A 17,092-nucleotide genomic window follows, 5' to 3' on the forward strand; every position below is an offset into this window, starting at 1 on the left:
TTTTTCATCTGTCTGAGGAACTTCACAGGCAGTTCTGTCAGAGTGGCACTGGCTCTGTTTCCAGTATGTCCAGGTTTGGTGACTGCATTCAGTTAAGGAGAGAAGGTGGAGTGTGCTTTCCCCGTCTTACTTGGCATCGGAGCCCTGGTCTTGGTTTTTAAATTTCTGCATTAATAATCTTTCCATTTCGTAACTTCCAAAATGATTTCCTTGAAGAATTGCAGAAATGGCGGTGCCCTGACTATTACGAGAACAACGTCCACAAGATGCAGCTCCCGTTTTCCAGCAAGCTCCTTGGCAGCACTCTGACCTCTGAGGAGAAACAGGAAAGGCGGCAGCAACAGCTGCGGCGACTGCAGGAGCTCAACGCCCGCCGGCGGGAGGAGAAGCTGCAGCTGGATCAGGAGCGCCTGGATAGACTGCTCTATGTGCAGGTAAGAACAGGTGCCGGTGGGCCCTCACCTGCTCCACACAGTGGTCCCAGAACACTTTCTTCCTGTGTTTTCTCCTGCAGCCTTAAGATTGACCACCTCAGTCATCCTTGGGGCCAGGAAGCAGTCTGTGGGGGATTGGCAGTAGAGAGATTTTTAAAGTACAATGTAGTGACAGGTGTTTGTTTTGTTTTATTTTAATTTTTATTGAATTTAGGTGAATGTTTACAGAGCAAATTCATTTTCCATACAGCACTTCATACACATTTTATTTCATGACATTGACTGCAATTTGCCACAGTGTAACAGCTCTCTTTCCACTTCCTCTCCACAGTTACCTCTTCCCTGTATCCTTCTCTCCCATGCACTCCTGCCCTCCAGACTATCTCCCTGTGCAAACACTGCCCTTCTGTTCTCCCACAATTGCTACAATGAGTCTGCCTGATGTAAATGTTTACCCTATATGCCTGTCTATTTGGCTGGAAGCCATAGGAGTGAGTTCAGTTCCAGGCCTGAAGGGTAACGAGGGGCCATAGTCTCACCAGGCTCTATCAAACTAGCAAACCTGTTTTTTTTTTTCTTTTAATGATTTTGAGTTTTGTTCCGCATTGTTCTTCCACTCTATCCAGGATCCTGGCAGGTGTTTTTGAAAGAGCTCTGGACTCTGGCTTTATTGATATGTTTATTTTTGCCCCATAATCTCCTTTATTTTATTTTCTTAACTTTTTAATATATGTAATTATGGCACACATGATGCAAATGGCACGAATCTTTAGTGTTCAAGTCCATGAATTTTCACAAAGTGGATGCAGCCATGTATCTGCCATCCAGAGCAAGAAACAGTGTTGCCAGTAGCCCAGAAGTCTCCCTCATGTCTCCTCTCAGTGAGTAACCCTCACCTGGAAGGTAACGTTTCTGACCATAGATTAGTTTTGCCTATTCAGGTGGTATTGTAACCGTGATGTAATGCTAGCCTAGAGTGGGCTGGAGAGGGCAGCATGCGGCTGTGGGGGAGATAGAGGTGTGCTTTCGTGGAGGGGCAGTAGGTGAGCTCTGGGAGGCCTCTCCTGCTGCGGTTCATCTCTTTGCCTTTTAAGCCATTTCTCTTTCCCTCCTGTATGTGACTGCACTGTTTGTCTTCGAGGGTGACTTGTGACTGCTCTGGTTTCAGGAGCTTCTAGAGGATGGCCAGATGGATCAGTTTCATAAAGCCCTGATAGAGCTGAACATGGACTCCCCAGAGGAGCTGCAGTCCTACATACAAAAGCTCAGTTCAGCAGTGGAGCAAGCGAAGCAGAAAATCCTGCAAGCAGAAGTCAGCCTTGTGGTGGATGTGGTGGACAGCAAGCCAGAGGTAAGAGAGGGCCCTTCCTTGGATCCCACAGGGTCATGTAGAGAGAACAGCTTTTCCTGAGCGATTGGAGAAGGATCTTGAAAAGGCTGACATCACAGGGTTGTGAGCAGACTCGGGGGGGAAAGAGAGCAGTGTGGTAAGTGATATTGCAGGGACATAGGCGGGGACAGCAGTGACACTGACCTTGTACCAGTTGATACTCTGACAGGAGGGAAGTCACCCTCTGATCTTCTGGCCCAACATTTGGGAGGGGGTGTGTGCGTGTGGAGTAGGAGGAGCAGTTACTCACTGGTCAGGTGGTCCTGTCTTGACCCTGAACCTGAACCTGCTCCTCTGAAGGCTCTTTGGCTGTTGCGTGCGTATCCCATTCGCTCTCTTCTGATGTTTTACTAAGTTTGTCGTGGTTGATCTTTTACATACTTCCTTTCCATCTGGAGTTCCCTAGTGGTAGGGAACATGCTTCGTACATAGTTAAAAGTTTACAGCTTGCTGTTAGCTGCTGGGGGAATGAAACATTGCCTGATCCTGTGCCAGCTTCATGGTCATTAGTATGCTCGAGTCCTTGTTGAGGTCACTGTGCATTTTGAATACCTTCTGGCTAGGGGATTCCTCTCCCAGCACTGTGTCATATCAGACAGTATTCTGTTGTGATCTATAAGGTTTTCATTGGCTATTTTTCAATAGTAGATCACCAGGCCTTTCTTCACAGTCTCAGTCTGAAAGCTCCACTGAAACCGGTCCACTGTGGGTAACCCGACTGGTATCTGAAATACCAATGGCATAGTTTCCAGCCTCATAGCAACACACAAGCCACCACAGTGCAACAAACTGACAGATGAGTGTTGGACAACACTTAGTAGATAAGCTTGATAAAATATAAATTGATCTCGGATCAGCCTTTATTAGTTACAAAAGACAAATTTTTTTGATAAGCTCTTTGATTTTCTCTTTCTTCTTCCTTTTTGGTTCCTTGCCAATAGACTGTTAAGGTCAGGCAGTAGGACTGAACTTGGGCCCTGGGTAATCTAAGCTCTGGCCCCTGCATGATGAAGGGGCTGGCTGCAGGTCACATCTCAGCCCCAGATGTCACTGGTTGGCTCTTCTGTTTCTAGAACTGGGCAGAAGCCTTAGTTATGATACACATAGTTCCTGAATTTTGTCATCCATAGACCTAAACCAAAGGGTCTTGTTCATTGCCTTGTGTCACTTTTGGGTCAGGGTTAACCAGTCTAGTTTGTTGGTGTTCTGGTTACCTTGGCGATCATCTGTGCTTTTGGAGGAACAAAAATGCAGAAGAGGCTGGGTCAGTCCCTTCTGCTGCTGGGTGCGTTGTGGAACTTCTCAGTGATTTCCAAGCTGTCTTTGGCTCAGCATGCGGCTCCCTTTTGCAGTGACTTTATCACAGTTGCAGCTCACCCTTGTAGCTTCTGCACAGTCTCAGTCTTCCATCCTCTACCTCTGCTGGGCTGTAGGTGATGTGTGGACAGTGACTGGCCATGAGCATGCATATTTTATAGAGCAGATCCCGAGTCAGGCTCACCAGGTCCAGCTTCCTGGACCCCTCCTGTCTGGTGCGGGAGGCACCTTTGCTACTTCCTTTCTCCCCCACAGCATCTCAGATCAGCTCTGGTTAACTGGTGCCTCTTTTCTAGTCTGCTGCTCTCCACGTTCATGTCTGTATTTCAGATGTGAACTGCTGTTTGCAGAACAGTGTTGCCTTTGTTGTTCATTCATCCACGTTTCACTTTTATCACGTTTAACGTGTTAGTGCCAATAGGAGATCAGCATCTTTATACTAGAGTTGTCCCATGCTCACGGCCAGTCACTGTCTGCACATCACCTGCAGCCCGGCAGATGTAGAGGATGGAAGACTGAGACTGCACAGAAGCTACAAGAGCGAGCCTGCAGTTGTGATAAAGTCACTGCAAATGGGAGCTTCATGCTGAGCCAAAGATAGCTCGGAAATCACTCAGAAGTTCCACAACACCTAGCAGCAGAAGGCACAACTCTGATTCTTCCGCATTTCTGTTCCTTTCCTTTGTACTAGAGATGTTGATGAGCCACACGCTGGAGAGAGATTTCAGATTTGAACAAATAGCTGTGTGGTTGTGATTAGGGAGCCATTGGAAAATTTGTTTTCCTATTTCATGTTTTCTGCATTTGTTACACACTCTGATTCAACTATTCATTCATTCACTGAGCAGATACTTAACTGTCTGCTTTGTTCTAAGCTCTGGGGAATATTCAAAGGCTTTGGAAATGTTGGACTGCGAATGGCTTCTCTATGTAAAATAAAAGTCTCATGAATTGATCTGTCACCAAAGCTCTAATAGTCTGTCAACATTTATTGAGAATGATTTTTAGTGATTAAAGTCAGTTCCAGTAACATTCGTGGAAATGTGACCATAACACTGGCCAGCCACATCTACCTTTCAAAAAGTACAGTGTTTTCTAAAACTAGAATTCACTGGAACAGAGAGATTCAATTTATATAGACTAGAATTCATTAAAAATGTCATTTAAACAGTAATTGCTGAGTTGGATTAATATAGCTAAATTTTTAAACTTATTTATAAATCCAAAGGACCTCTTGTGGCACAGTACCTAAGGCATTTGACTGCTAACTAGAAAGTTGGCAGTTCAAATCCACCAGCTACTCTACAGAACAAAGACTGGGCAATCTGCTTCCATAAAGATTTACTACCTCAGAAACCCAGTGGGGGTCGTTGTGAGTCAGAATTGACTTGATGGTATTGAGTTTGGTTTTGTAAAATCCATTTTTTCCTATAGTTAAATCTCTTCCAGCCCTTGCTATTCTGCAGATATTTCTACTAAGATGTTGTAAAGGAGTAGCCTTTGTTACCATTCCTAGTGAAATATTTAAATATTTAAAACTGGAAGATGCTTGCTTCCCATAACTATGAACATGGGAGAAGTGTGCATTGGAATTGGGGAGGGTCACAGTTTCAGAGCTAAGTATCATTTGTTGGAAAACACATGGGCCAAATATAGAATGTTTCTTTACTTGAGTAACCAAGCCCAGAGTTGGTTTTGCTTGTGGGCCGACTCGACGGCAAACAACAACAACAACAACAACAACAACAACAGTGTCTGTTCTAGGGATCTCCACTGCATCTTCTCTGATGTGCTTTGACAAGCGATTGTCCCAAAAGAACAGTCGTATTTGTGTTTCTGAATGCCACACAATATACGTAGATACTTTGGCAAACCTTAGAGGGAGAGAAGCCAGCTCGGTACGAGAAATCTGTTCCTTGTCGGATGGCAATTCTAAATTATTAGCTTTGTTCTCCTCTGCGAATCATATGAATTGGGATACATAAAAATTGTTTTCATCATTTTTAGTGGAGCTAAGTTGTTAGGAGCTATTGAGTCGATTTCAGGCCACCAGAGGAGCCACTGGATGGGTTCAAACCTCTAACCTTTCTGTTAGTAACTGAGCACTTAATGATTGCCCGCCAGGGCTCAGTGATGTGCTTGTGACCATAACTTGATGAAGGTAGGTGGTATTTTGTTGCAGCTGAAGAAGCTTTTTGAAACCCCATAGAGATTTGAGCGTATATCCCAGAGGCCCACCACTCAGTGCCAGGCATGGTTTGCCAGAGACAGGATGCAGGAGTAATTAAGACACAGTGCCCGTCCTCCTGAGTGCTAGTTCCATACTCAGCTGACTGTAAAAAGTACATCAGGCATAGTGGTCTCTGTGAGTGGCACATAGGTAGATTTTGAAAAGGATTGGGACATTTGAACTGGCCCTAAAAGATTATTTGGATTTCAACAGGTGGCAAGCAAGAAAGAAGAATATTTTTGTTGGTAGGAGCCACATGTACAGGGAGCATGGCATGTTTGGTATACAGAGTGTGGGCAACAGAGGCCATGGTGGGAGATGAAGTGGGGAAGGGAGGCAGAGACCAGGCTCCAGAGGTCTTTATCAGTCAGACTAAGGAGCCTGAATATCAACCTGCAGACAAACAGAGCCTTCAAAGTATATCAAGCAAGGAAATCATAGGGTAAGATTTTATTTTCAGAAAATAACCACTGGCAGTTAGGAGGATGGGCTGTAGGGAGAGATGAGGCTTGAGGTGAGAAGACGGGATAGAAACGTGGTCATTCAGAAGAGAACTGAAATTTGTTAGTAGTCATGGGGGTGGAGGTTAGGCACTCACGAGGTAGGATCTAAAGATCTGGGTGCCGTTCAGAAGGAGAGGTAGCACCAGTGGCAGTGGCTAGTGACAGTAGAGCCCAAACCCTGTGCTGAACACTTCTGCCAGCATTGTCCTGATTCATTCTCACAGCTTTGTGACCAGGTGCTGTCATTCTCATGTTACAAATAAGGAAATGGGAGTGAAGAAAGTTGGGCAAAGTCCCACAGCTACAAGTAGCACAGCTGAGAATCAGACACAGGCAATCCAATTGCACATTCCACTCTTTGAACATTTAAGCTGTCATTAAAGACAGTGGGCGGATGGTGGTGCCTTTGACCAGGGATCAGTTTTGAGCACGTTATCTTTAAAGTCTCTGGGACATCAGGTGGAGCTCTCTAGGCCCCAGCTATTGGAGGACTTAGAATCACATGAGGAGTGAGAAAACAGAATGCCTGGAGAATACCACCAGTTAGTTGGTGAAGGAAGAAGAAAAGCAACACAGGAGACCGAGAAAAAAATAGAGGAGAGAGAAACCAGAAAGGGTTGATGGGAGAGTTTTAAGAGAGTGAGAGGTGAGCTTAACCTAGCATAGAAGATGGTATGCTTTGCCCTTTGAGACAAGGAAGGATAAAAGAACAATAAAAAAAGATGAAATGGAATGGAGAATAAATAGAAGAGTTTGTTCTTTGAAGCAATGAGAGTGATCTGAGAGCCACAGGACTCAGGAATGGAGCTGAGGAGAAGAGTGTTGGAAGAGGTTTCAGGCAACTGCAGTAGGGAATGCAAAAAGCAAGTGGAAGGGTCACAACAGGATTATCTAGTAGCACCCCAGGGCTTCCTGTCCTCTTCCCCACTGGAAGCATAGTCTACTTCTCCTACCCTGTAACTAAGCCATCAAGTAGACTATAACTCATAGTGACCTCACGTGTGTCACAGTAGAACTATGCCCCATAGAGTTTTCAATGGCTATGACCTTTTGGAAATAGATCACTAAGGTGGAGGGACGGTTGTAGTTGTGATTGGACTCCAGGCTGGGTAGAGAAAGGTGTGAATCCACAAAGAACGTCCTCAGTTGGAGGGGAGGGAGGTTAGAGGAGTGGAGGGTTGGGGTGAAGATGAGACAGGTGGGGAGTGGAGGGGCAGATAGGAGGAACCTCAGTGGAGTCTGAGCCTTGCCTTCAGCTGTTACTATTTGGGGAGTCACAAGCTGGGAGTCTTATACATCACCAGCTGCAGACGGCAGGGGAATGCTCCTTAACATGCTCTCCACTGCCCCTGCCGAGGCAGAGGGGCTTGTTCACTGGAGCTGATCTTGCTGCCACGTGTAGGTCTTTCCTCTGTCCCCTGCATTGCCTGCCCTGAACTTGGACTAGATCTTTTCAGATACTCCTCAAGCTCCCACTGCCTATGCTTTCAGACTCACAGTTTATAGAAATGGAGGTAAAACAGAGCAGAGACTTTGTAGCTAAGCAGTTTTGTCTTAGGCAAGTTCTCCCCACTTAGTAGTGTGATGTAACCTTGGGCAAGACACTTGACCTTCCTGTGAATGGTGCAATGGTGATGTCATCTGACCTTCTTGTCTCACTTCCCAAGGGGGGTGGAAAATCATTATCAGTATCAACAGCCCAAGGCTGGGTCCCATGAGGCAAAGGTCATACATACCACCACTCTCTAACCTTTATTTTACCAGTTCTCACACCAGCTGTCCCTCCCATGACACTCTATATTTTTCTAATGGGTTTCATTGCAGTGGCCACCAGAATGCACAGACCATACTAACAATTACGGGATTTATTAGGGAGGTAGCCCGTTACAATTCTGGATCAGGAATAACTCAGGATAGAGCTCTTGGATAGGACAGCTTCTTAGCCATGCTCACAGGTAGGCCTCTCCCTGGCCCTGGACCTCTCAGCTCCTTGGGCCTCTTGGGCTGGCCCAGCCTGGCCTCTGCCCTGCTTGGGCAGATGTTACAAAGCTCTTTAGCTCCACTGATAAGTGCCCAGAGGCACTGTATTCTGCCAGTAAGCCTCCTATCCAAAGGTGCTCAACTCTCGTGGTCTATAGTCGGTGAACCTCACTCCTCCAAGTGCCCAAAGGCACCCCACTCTGCCACTAAGCCTCCTCCTTGAAGGCACTCAGCTTTCTCACTCTGTGGGCCGAGAAGCCCACTGCTCCATCTCCTTCTGGTCTCCTTGTTCTGCTGCCATTGCTTCTCAGCATCTTTCACTGTCTCTGGTGTTACAGTGCTCTTTCTGTCTCCTGGGTCTAGGAGGTTCTCAGCATAAGGACCCTGGATCCAAAGGACATGCTCCACTCCTGGCTTCTCTGCTTGTTGTTAGTGTGGTCCTCCTTTTTGCCTCTGAGATGGTTCATTTTAAGCCTAACTTGACCATCCCCCCTTTAGGGTTTCATACACCTTATTTGCATGGTGCCACCTCCACAAAGGTGTCATGCACCATATTTGCATTATTAACAAGCTGTCTAATCCCCTTGGTGGGCCACAAGCACCTTATTTGCATAGTTGCACGCAGTCATTTGGTGGGAGTTACAAGACCATGGCGAGACAGGCCATGTAAATGTGATACATTGCGCTGCCCTCCCTGAGCCACAGCCTCCTGAGCCGTAAAATGTGGGATAATATCTGCAGTGAGGACCAGGGAGTTAGGGAGGGCGTTGCCAATAGCAGTCATCCCTGCTTCTGAATCTCATTCAGTATCGGCCAAGATGACTTTCACCTCCTTGACTTGGAATGAAATCTTTTTGACTCTTATCCACTGATTTACCCTTCTTTCCTCCTCAAATTACCTTCTTTTACACTGGTCCCTCTCACCTTGTACTCTAGTCTCAGATGAAGAAACAGTCCCCTTTCTTTCCAGGGATTAACTCAAGCCTGGACAATTCCCCGTAGATATGGTAGAATTTATCTATATTGGACAGAAATTAGAATGATACATGCCACATGACTTTTGTAGGGTCAAAGATGGGCATTGAGGGTCATTGCCTCGTTTAAAGATGAGTTTGAAAAAAAGTGAATTTGAATGCTTGTTTACATCTGCAGTGTATAAACAAGTTCTTAAAAAACAAACAAATAAACTCATTGCCATCAAGTTGGACCCAACTCCTAGTGACCCCTCCTTGGATTTCTGAGGTGTTATCACTACAGAAGTAGATTGCCCAGTCTTCCTTCCAAGGAGTGGCTGGTGGGTTTGAACCTCCAGCCTTTTGGTTAGCAGTCAGATGTCTTAGGCACTATGCCACCAGAGCTCCTAACAGGTTCTAGAGAAGTGTATTTAAATGCTCTGAATTACATTGGTAATCTACGTACTTCCTAGATTCCTGGAGTAAGGAGGGACTCTGAGAACGTGTACTCGGTGTAGGCATCTCCTCCAGCTGGCTTGCCTCTTGGTTACTTAGTCTGCTTGAGTCCTCCTAAGGCACCACTTTGTGAGACCGTCTGTTCTGCAGCAGTTGTCATTGTTAGAACATTTCTTCCTTAAGATATATCAGAATATTGCTCCCTGTGACTTCTCCCTTTTGAGTCCAGAAAGGTAAGACTTATCTGCCCATCTATGACAGAATGACAGATGGCTAAAGATGTCATCCAGAACCCTCCTCCCCTGCACAACTTCTTTCGTGCAGATTAAAATGAAAATAATGCCTTTAGCCCTCCATTAGGAATGATGCCAGCATGTCATGGCCCCTCACGGATTCCTCATTACCATCGATGAAGAGAGCCTTAGAGTTTATTAGGTAGGTGGGATGCCACAGACAAGAAGCATTCAGCCTTAGAGCCCTCACATCCCCAGCCCTGTGGGACCTGTTGCTTAAGGGATCTAATTATGGAGCCCATCAGTGTTGGCACATGTTTATTAATTACAAAGGGGTTTCTTTGATTTTGCTGTTACTCTAAGCTGTTTGATAAGACACCAGCTATCAAACCCTTCTCCCCTTGAGTTCTGAGAGGGGTGGGGTGCTAACACAGGCAGCAAGTCTATCACCGGGCCCTGAAACTGGCACTTTCAGAAGGCATTAGAGAGAGAAGGAGGGAGTTGGTTAGGCCTATAGAAGTAGAAAATGGCAAGGGATTAAAAGCAAAGCCCATCCCTGGCTAAAATTAGTCTTAATCTTTATGTTCAAATGTTTTCTTTTTTAATAGCTTAGAAAATGTTTCTTGGTTTTCATGTGAATTTTAGGACATTGGACAAGATCCCAATTCTTTTTCGTGACTTTGAGCTATAAAACCAAGACTCGCTGAGGTTATTGGTTCGGTTTGGTTTTGTTTTTTCATAGACCTCTGACCTGGAGCAGCTGGAGCCGTCCCTGGAAGATGTGGAAAGCATAAATGATTTTGAGCCCTTGTTTTCAGAGGAAACTCCTGGAGTGGAGAAGCCAGTTGCCGCCATCCAGGTTTGACTCCTGGTCTGAGCTTTTGTGTTGAAACAGTTAACATAAATGACCAGACTAGTTAAGGAAGATTTAAAAAAAAAAAAAAAAAAAAATCTGAGTTGTATTTTCTAGAAAAGGGGAAAAACCAATACTTAAAAACATCTGAAGTTGGAAGTTTTTTCCCCAGTGATTGGCTGCAAGATCTGAATCTTTAAGAAGCAATCTGCCTGGCAGAGACATTTGGGCAACTAATTAAGGACTTTAGGCCCAAAGACTGGCTTTTAGTGGTTGCATTTAAATTTAAGTGAATGTTATTGTGCTTAATTCTCAGTTGGGTCTATATTTCTGTCATTAATAATAAAGCCAGATAAACGGATATGAGTCTGAGACCCACTTGGGTCAATGTTCTCTGGGCCGGGGAGGGACCAGTGGTACAAAGGCAGCCCTGGGTGGAGGAGTTAGGTGTTCACTGCTCGGCCTCGTGCTTGCTGCTCTCCACAGAGCATCTTTCCCTGCAACTCGGGCCATTTCATGATGCAGATCTGCAGGTCTTTATAATTCTGAGGTTAAAAGAAGGCAGAGAATTGGATTACCAAATCAGGAGAGTTGGGGAAGGCTATTCTGACATGAACAAAGGAGAGGAGTGGTATTGGAATAAGGAATGCAGTTTGAGGAAACTGGCAACTGGTATGTTTGTCATTATGCCTAAAAATATCTTCTAAACCTTGGGTTTTTAAAGCCCGTGTTTAACTTGGCAGCATATCATCAGCTGTTTGTTGGAACAGAAAGAATTCGCGCTCCCGAAATCATCTTCCAGCCGTCTCTCATAGGAGAAGAGCAGGCTGGGATAGCAGAGACTCTTCAGTACCTTCTGGACAGGTGAGGCTGCGGGACTTCTCCTGATCTCCCTGACGCTCTGATTGGATTTCACGTTGATGGGAGATTTGGTGGCTGGGCGATTCGGATCTGTTCCCTCGTTCCTCTTTGGCGCGCTGGGCTCAGGTAGTGTTCTTCTCTCCACTCGAAGCCGACATGTAGTGGGGGCTCTGCCATTCTTTTCTGAACGTGCAAATACCCATTTGATTTGAGGCACTGTCAAAATTTCTTGTGTATTTGAGATAGACGATAATACACATGAATTGGCTGTTAATAAATTTTACATTGTTCAAGACTAGCAATTTTAAGTCACCCAAAACATACACAGAATTTGTAATTTTTTCCCTCTTTGGAACCATTTTATCTGTGTAAGGCCTTGCTTGTCTGTAACAGCGCTCCTTGCCCTCCTCTCCTTTTTACAGGCATGTTCCTACAGGGAGTGTTGAAAATTCACGTCGGACAAGTAGGGAGCGTGGTTTATAGTGTGCTGGCTGGATCGTTACAACCACTAGCACCTAGCAAGGAGGAAAAGCGATTTTAGCTATTTTTTCTGAGGGGCTCTGGGCTTTGAGCCACTTTCCAGTGGGTGGAAAGTGATCAAATATGGATAAGTTAAAGCTGCTTAAAAAACACACAGGGATGGGCCCACAGAAGGGAAGCAGGACTTTTTGGGGTAGCAACAATATTCTGTGTTGTGATTGTGGTGGTTACTGGGGATACAGAATTTTCAAACTTCATCAAATTTTATGTAAATGAATCCTCAATAACATTGGTTAAAAAAATGTATAAAAAAAGGTACAAAAATTCTAATCACATTACAGAAATGAGTTGAACATTCAAATTTAGGTTTTTGACTAGGTACTGGGAAACACTTGGTTAGCATTCTATAAAGACAAAAAGGAAAAACTGAAATATTTTTTTAAAAACTTTTGTGTAGATACAACCCCTCCTTGGGTTTCCGAGGCTCTGGTAGCATAGTGCATAAGGCACTTGACTGCTAACCAGAAGGCTGGCGGTTCAAACCCACCAGCCACTCCTTGGAAGGAAGGTTGGGCAATCCTACTTCCGTAGTGATACTGCCTCGGAAACCTAAGGAGGGGTCGCTATGAGTCGGGCTAACTCGACGGCAAACAACAACAACAACAATCTTTACAGAAGTAGATTGCCCTATCTTCCTTCTGGGAAGTGGCTGGTGGGTTTGAACCGCCAGCCTTCCAGTTAGCGGTCAAGTGCCTTAGGCACTACACCGCCACAGCCACAGCTCCTTTGCATCTACATTCCTTCTGTAATACTCAAGTTGGAAGGACTAGACCAGAGAAAACATTTCCCTCCAGGTATCCAAAGGACGTCCAGGAGATGCTGGTTCAGAATGTGTTCCTCACTGGCGGGAACGTGATGTATCCCGGGATGAAAGCCAGGATCGAGAAGGAGCTGTTGGAGATGAGGCCTTTCCAGTCTTCTTTCCAGGTACCGATTAGTCATGTAGCTGTTTTGAAAATAGCTTTCATTATTTGTGTTCTGATTATAAAAGTGATAGAAGTATAAATAAAAATAAAATGCAAATGAAAAAATTACTGTACAGTTTTGTCATCCAGAGACACCCACTGTTAACATTTTTATGACTTTGTCTCTGGTCTTTAGTCTATGTTCAATTTTTAAAGCAGAGCTGGAATCATGTTTTATATACGTCTTTCTTCCCTGTCTTTTCTTTCTTTCTTTTTTTTTTTATTGTGATTTGGGTGAAAATTTACAGAGCAAATTCACTTTCCATACAGCAGTTCACATACACTTTGTCTCATGACATTGACTATAATTTACCACAATGCAGCAGCTCCCCTCCCACTACCTCCCAATAATTACCTCTTCCCTGTGTCCATCCCTCCATGCACCCCTGCCCCCTGAGCTGCCTCCCTGTGCATAAACAGCCCTTCTTTCTCCCATGATTGTTCTCTCCAAGGAGTGTATCTACCTCAGGTACGTGTTCAACTCATATGTTTGTCTTTTGTTTGACTGGAAGCCACAAGTGTGGGTTCAATTCCTGTCTTTTTATATTTCTTACTAGACCTACCTTGGTAGGACAGGGACAATGATGAGAGTCTTTAAAAATTTTTTTTTTTATTGGGTGAAAGCTTATGGAGCAAGCTGATTTTCTGGTCAACAGTTTATACACATTCTGTTTCGTGACATTAGTTGCTGTTCGCTCAGTGTAATAGCACTCTTCCCGCTTCTTCCCTGGGTTCGACGAGGAGTGTCATGTGAATTGTTACATTCTAAGCCTTTGGCCCGGTGTCACTTACTTGGTCACTATGCAGGATATGTGAAGGCAGTATTAGAGGGAGAAGAGAGGAGGGGTTTGATATGACAGAGATTAAGGAAGTAAAATTGTCAGGGCTTGGTTATTGATCAGAAATCAGAAGAGAAGTGGGACATATGACTTAAACGTACAGGTTCTAAGTTGGACAACTAGTTGGACAAATACAACATTGACTGGGCTAGGAATAGGGGAGGAAGAGCGGGCTTGAGGGGAAAGGTGATGATTCCCATTTTCAGAGGGACTCCCATGGGAAGGGGTGGCCACAGGCAGCTGATGAGAGCTGAGGGAAAGGTAGCGGGTAGACCTGAATCCCTGGGCATAATGTGCCATTAGGCACTGTGTCGGAGCGTGGGTGAAGTGAGAGAATGAGCCCTGAGTAACACCGGCATTTAAAGGCAGTTGGAGGACGGAGAGGCCGGTGAAGAAGTCTGAGAAAGAGGCAGTGGACAGGGCCGAGGAGAACAGGAGGGAGCAGCGGCACCAAGGCCTGGGCGAAGTTATGTCGGACAAGCACAGTGCACGCTGGCAGGGCTGACTTGTGATACAACTATCAAGAGAAAAACTGATTTTCGAGATCTAGTTCTTGTTCCTAAAGCCTTTCCCACATGAATTGGGAAAGTTTCAGCTATAGAAACATGCCTGCCAGCTCAGTCTGGTAGCTTACGCTGTTTCACAGGGCGTAGTCCTAACTCCGCCTTCTACCTGTCCCACTCCCGTCCCGATTCGTAATGCAGTGAGTGCGTGTCGTGCCGTAATTAATCCCTGCTACTCTGATTTTAGGAGCTCTGGTAGCATAGTGGCTAAGTCACTTGCCTGCTAACCAGACAGCTGGCGGTTCAAACCCACCAGCCACTCCTCGGAAGGAAGGTTGGGCAATCCTACTTCCGTAGTGATACTGCCTCGGAAACCCAAGGAGGGGTCGCTATGAGTCGGGGCCGACTCGACGACACATAACAACAACAACAACAACTCTGATTTTAGATTATGTATTATGTACATTCATATTATGTATTAATATGCATACATAGTATGTATGTTTGAGCCACTGCTCAAACCATCTAAGGTCCTGTATCATCTTCAGAAGATGGAGAACCTCACATAGGGGATAGCTTTGTGGTTTTGATCCGTTTCTCCTTAATGACTAATGAAGAGCCCTGGTATGCAATCGTTGATCACTCAGCAGCTAACAGAAAGGTTGGCGGTTTGAACATACCGGCCATTCTGCAGGAAGAAAGACCTGGCAGTCAGCTCCCATAAAGATTACAATCTAGGAAACCCCATGGGGCAGCTTTCCTCTGTCTTGTAGGGTTCCCGTGAATTGGAATCAGCTCAATGGCACATAATGACAACAGTGGCTAATGACCATGGGCATCTTTTCATGTGCTTGTTGGCCATTTGTATTTTTTGTTTGGTGGAATGTCCAAGTTCCAGCATCCTTTTTTAAAATGGCTATTTAGTGTTCCATTGCTAAAGTGTATCTTACTGTACTTTTTAGTAGTAATAGTAATTACCGTTATTGAATACTCACCCTGTCTCAGGCCGTATACCAAGTTCTTTATGCTCATGTGCACTGATTCCTCCTGAGGCAGAGCTGTGGGGGCTTTGGTCTCCTCATTTTGTTGCTGGGAAATGATTCCCAGAGAGGCTGAGTCAAGTCCCTGTTCAGAAGTCACCTGCCTGTGTGGGCGCCCAGCAGTCTGAGCCCAGCATGTACTTGCGTCTCCTTCGTTCTTCTCCATCTGTACATGCTAATTCCGCATTGTGTCACCAGCCCTTTACCTTGGGACATTCTGAAGCCATGATTCCAACCTGGAACTGCTGTGGCTGGAGGAGAAAGGGTGTTGAGAGGAAGGAGGGAAATGAGACAGGTGACTCCCAAAACCCAAGAAGCCCAGTTTGAGCTACAGAGAAGGTTACCCCCAATGGGTAGGCGTATAGAGCTGATAGTCCCCAACATCCCTCAGGCAACAAGGAACAGAAAGTAAACTTTGGCAGCATCGTGAGGAACCCTCCAGGGCGTCCTCTCTGCCTGGGGCTCTTCTGAGGCTCTTATGCCACCGTGGCAAGAGCTGCCTTGCACCACCCTCTGCTTTCCTCTGCCTTCTCGTCCTGTTCCTGGCCTCTGCGCCCTCTGTGCACCTGACGCCTTGTGGTTGGCAGCAGTGTGGAGAGGAGACTGGGCAGCTGTCTGACCCAGGGTGGCAGGTCTTGTGTTCTTGCGGTAACTGACAGTTGTTTTTTCTGTGAGGCCTTTTCTGACGTGCTCCATGTTCTTGTGTGCTCTCTTGGAGAGCCTGGCATTTCAGCTCTGTTTTGCTTGGAGGTGCAGCAGTGCGGCACTGCCTGGGAATTCAGTGGGCCCCTCCTGTGTGTAGAGATCTGGGGGTAAGACGTAGGGGGTGTAGCTGGGCCTGCTGAACACACACAGCGTGAGCCTGGAGCCCTGGTGGGAGATGCCCTCTGGTGAATGTCCCCTTCATGTTGCAGGTTCAGCTTGCCTCTAACCCCGTGCTGGATGCCTGGTATGGTGCTCGTGACTGGGCTTTGGACCACCTAGACAACGAGGATGTCTGGGTCACCAGGAAAGAGTATGAAGAAAAGGGAGGGGAGTATCTGAAGGAGCACCGTGCGTCCAACATCTACGTCCCCATCCGCCTGCCAAAGCAGGCTTCACGGTTCTCGGACACCCAGGCATCTGGCAAAGGCCCGGGGGCCGGCGGAAGCAGTGCTGGCGAGCATGTGTAGAGGGCTCCTGCAGAGAGACCGCCCTGCACGTGATGTCCTTGGGCCATGCTGGCCAGTGTAGCACAACAGTGACTGTGCTAGCTGTCTGCAGCCAGAGTCTGGTGGTAACAGTGGGCTGTGAAATGGATTTCTCCTGGGGAGAACAGAGTTTAGGCCCACTGGGAGTTAAACGTTAGAACTGTGTTCATTGAAGGACCTCTGCAGTGAAGAAACTTCAGGTGGCCTCACGGTGTCTCAGCTGGGGCATCAGCTTTCCAGTGGCTTCCTACAGCAGTAAACAAAGTCAAGAAGGCAGAGACACACAGCTTATTTTGTGCTACATTTTGAAGCCTTTTTTGTTAAGATTTGTCTTGTCGGTGTGAATATTTCATTCTCCTAAATACGTTCAGAAATTGTGTGAATGCCCAGCAGGGGGAGGTCTTTCATTTTTATAAAAAGGTAATGTTTATATAATAAAAGCAATTACCCATGGAACCTCAAGCTGGAGATAGTTCCCTCCTGTCATTGTTTTTCTTACAAATAAAGAGAGAAGTCTTCAAGGGGTAACCGTCCTATGCAGAGTCACTCTGACGTTAGAGACTGCTTGGTGCCCACGTCTGAACAGGCAGAAATGGGGCTAGCAGCCCAACTTAAGCTCATACTTTCACTGGAAACTTTTCTACTGTATGAGGCCTTCCTGCAAATATTTTTGTCTCCTTGAGTTTGTTGGCTGCTTCATTTTTTTAGGCCTTTTTGAAGAAAGAGACTAGAAAAAAGTTAATTTTGCAGTCTTTTCAGTTTTGCCATAACCTTACATTCCCTGGACCCCCACAACTTCATCTCA

General features: G+C 45.8%; 1 protein-coding gene across 1 annotated transcript in view; it reads left to right on the forward strand.

Annotated features, from left to right (window-relative positions):
• ACTR5 (actin related protein 5) overlaps positions 1–16,269 on the forward strand; it is a 27,337-nt gene extending 11,068 nt beyond the window's left edge. Inside the window, 6 exon segments of the mRNA XM_042783609.1 lie at positions 112–434; positions 1,603–1,785; positions 10,239–10,355; positions 11,074–11,213; positions 12,545–12,677; positions 16,012–16,269. Of these exon segments, the coding sequence (XP_042639543.1) occupies positions 112–434; positions 1,603–1,785; positions 10,239–10,355; positions 11,074–11,213; positions 12,545–12,677; positions 16,012–16,269 (1,154 nt within the window).
• The last annotated feature ends 823 nt before the right edge of the window (positions 16,270–17,092 follow it).

Source organism: Orycteropus afer, unplaced genomic scaffold, assembly GCF_000298275.1.
Source record: "Orycteropus afer afer isolate SDZICR_OR568_19922 unplaced genomic scaffold, OryAfe1.0 scaffold00020, whole genome shotgun sequence".
NCBI classification, from domain to species: Eukaryota; Metazoa; Chordata; class Mammalia; order Tubulidentata; family Orycteropodidae; genus Orycteropus; species Orycteropus afer.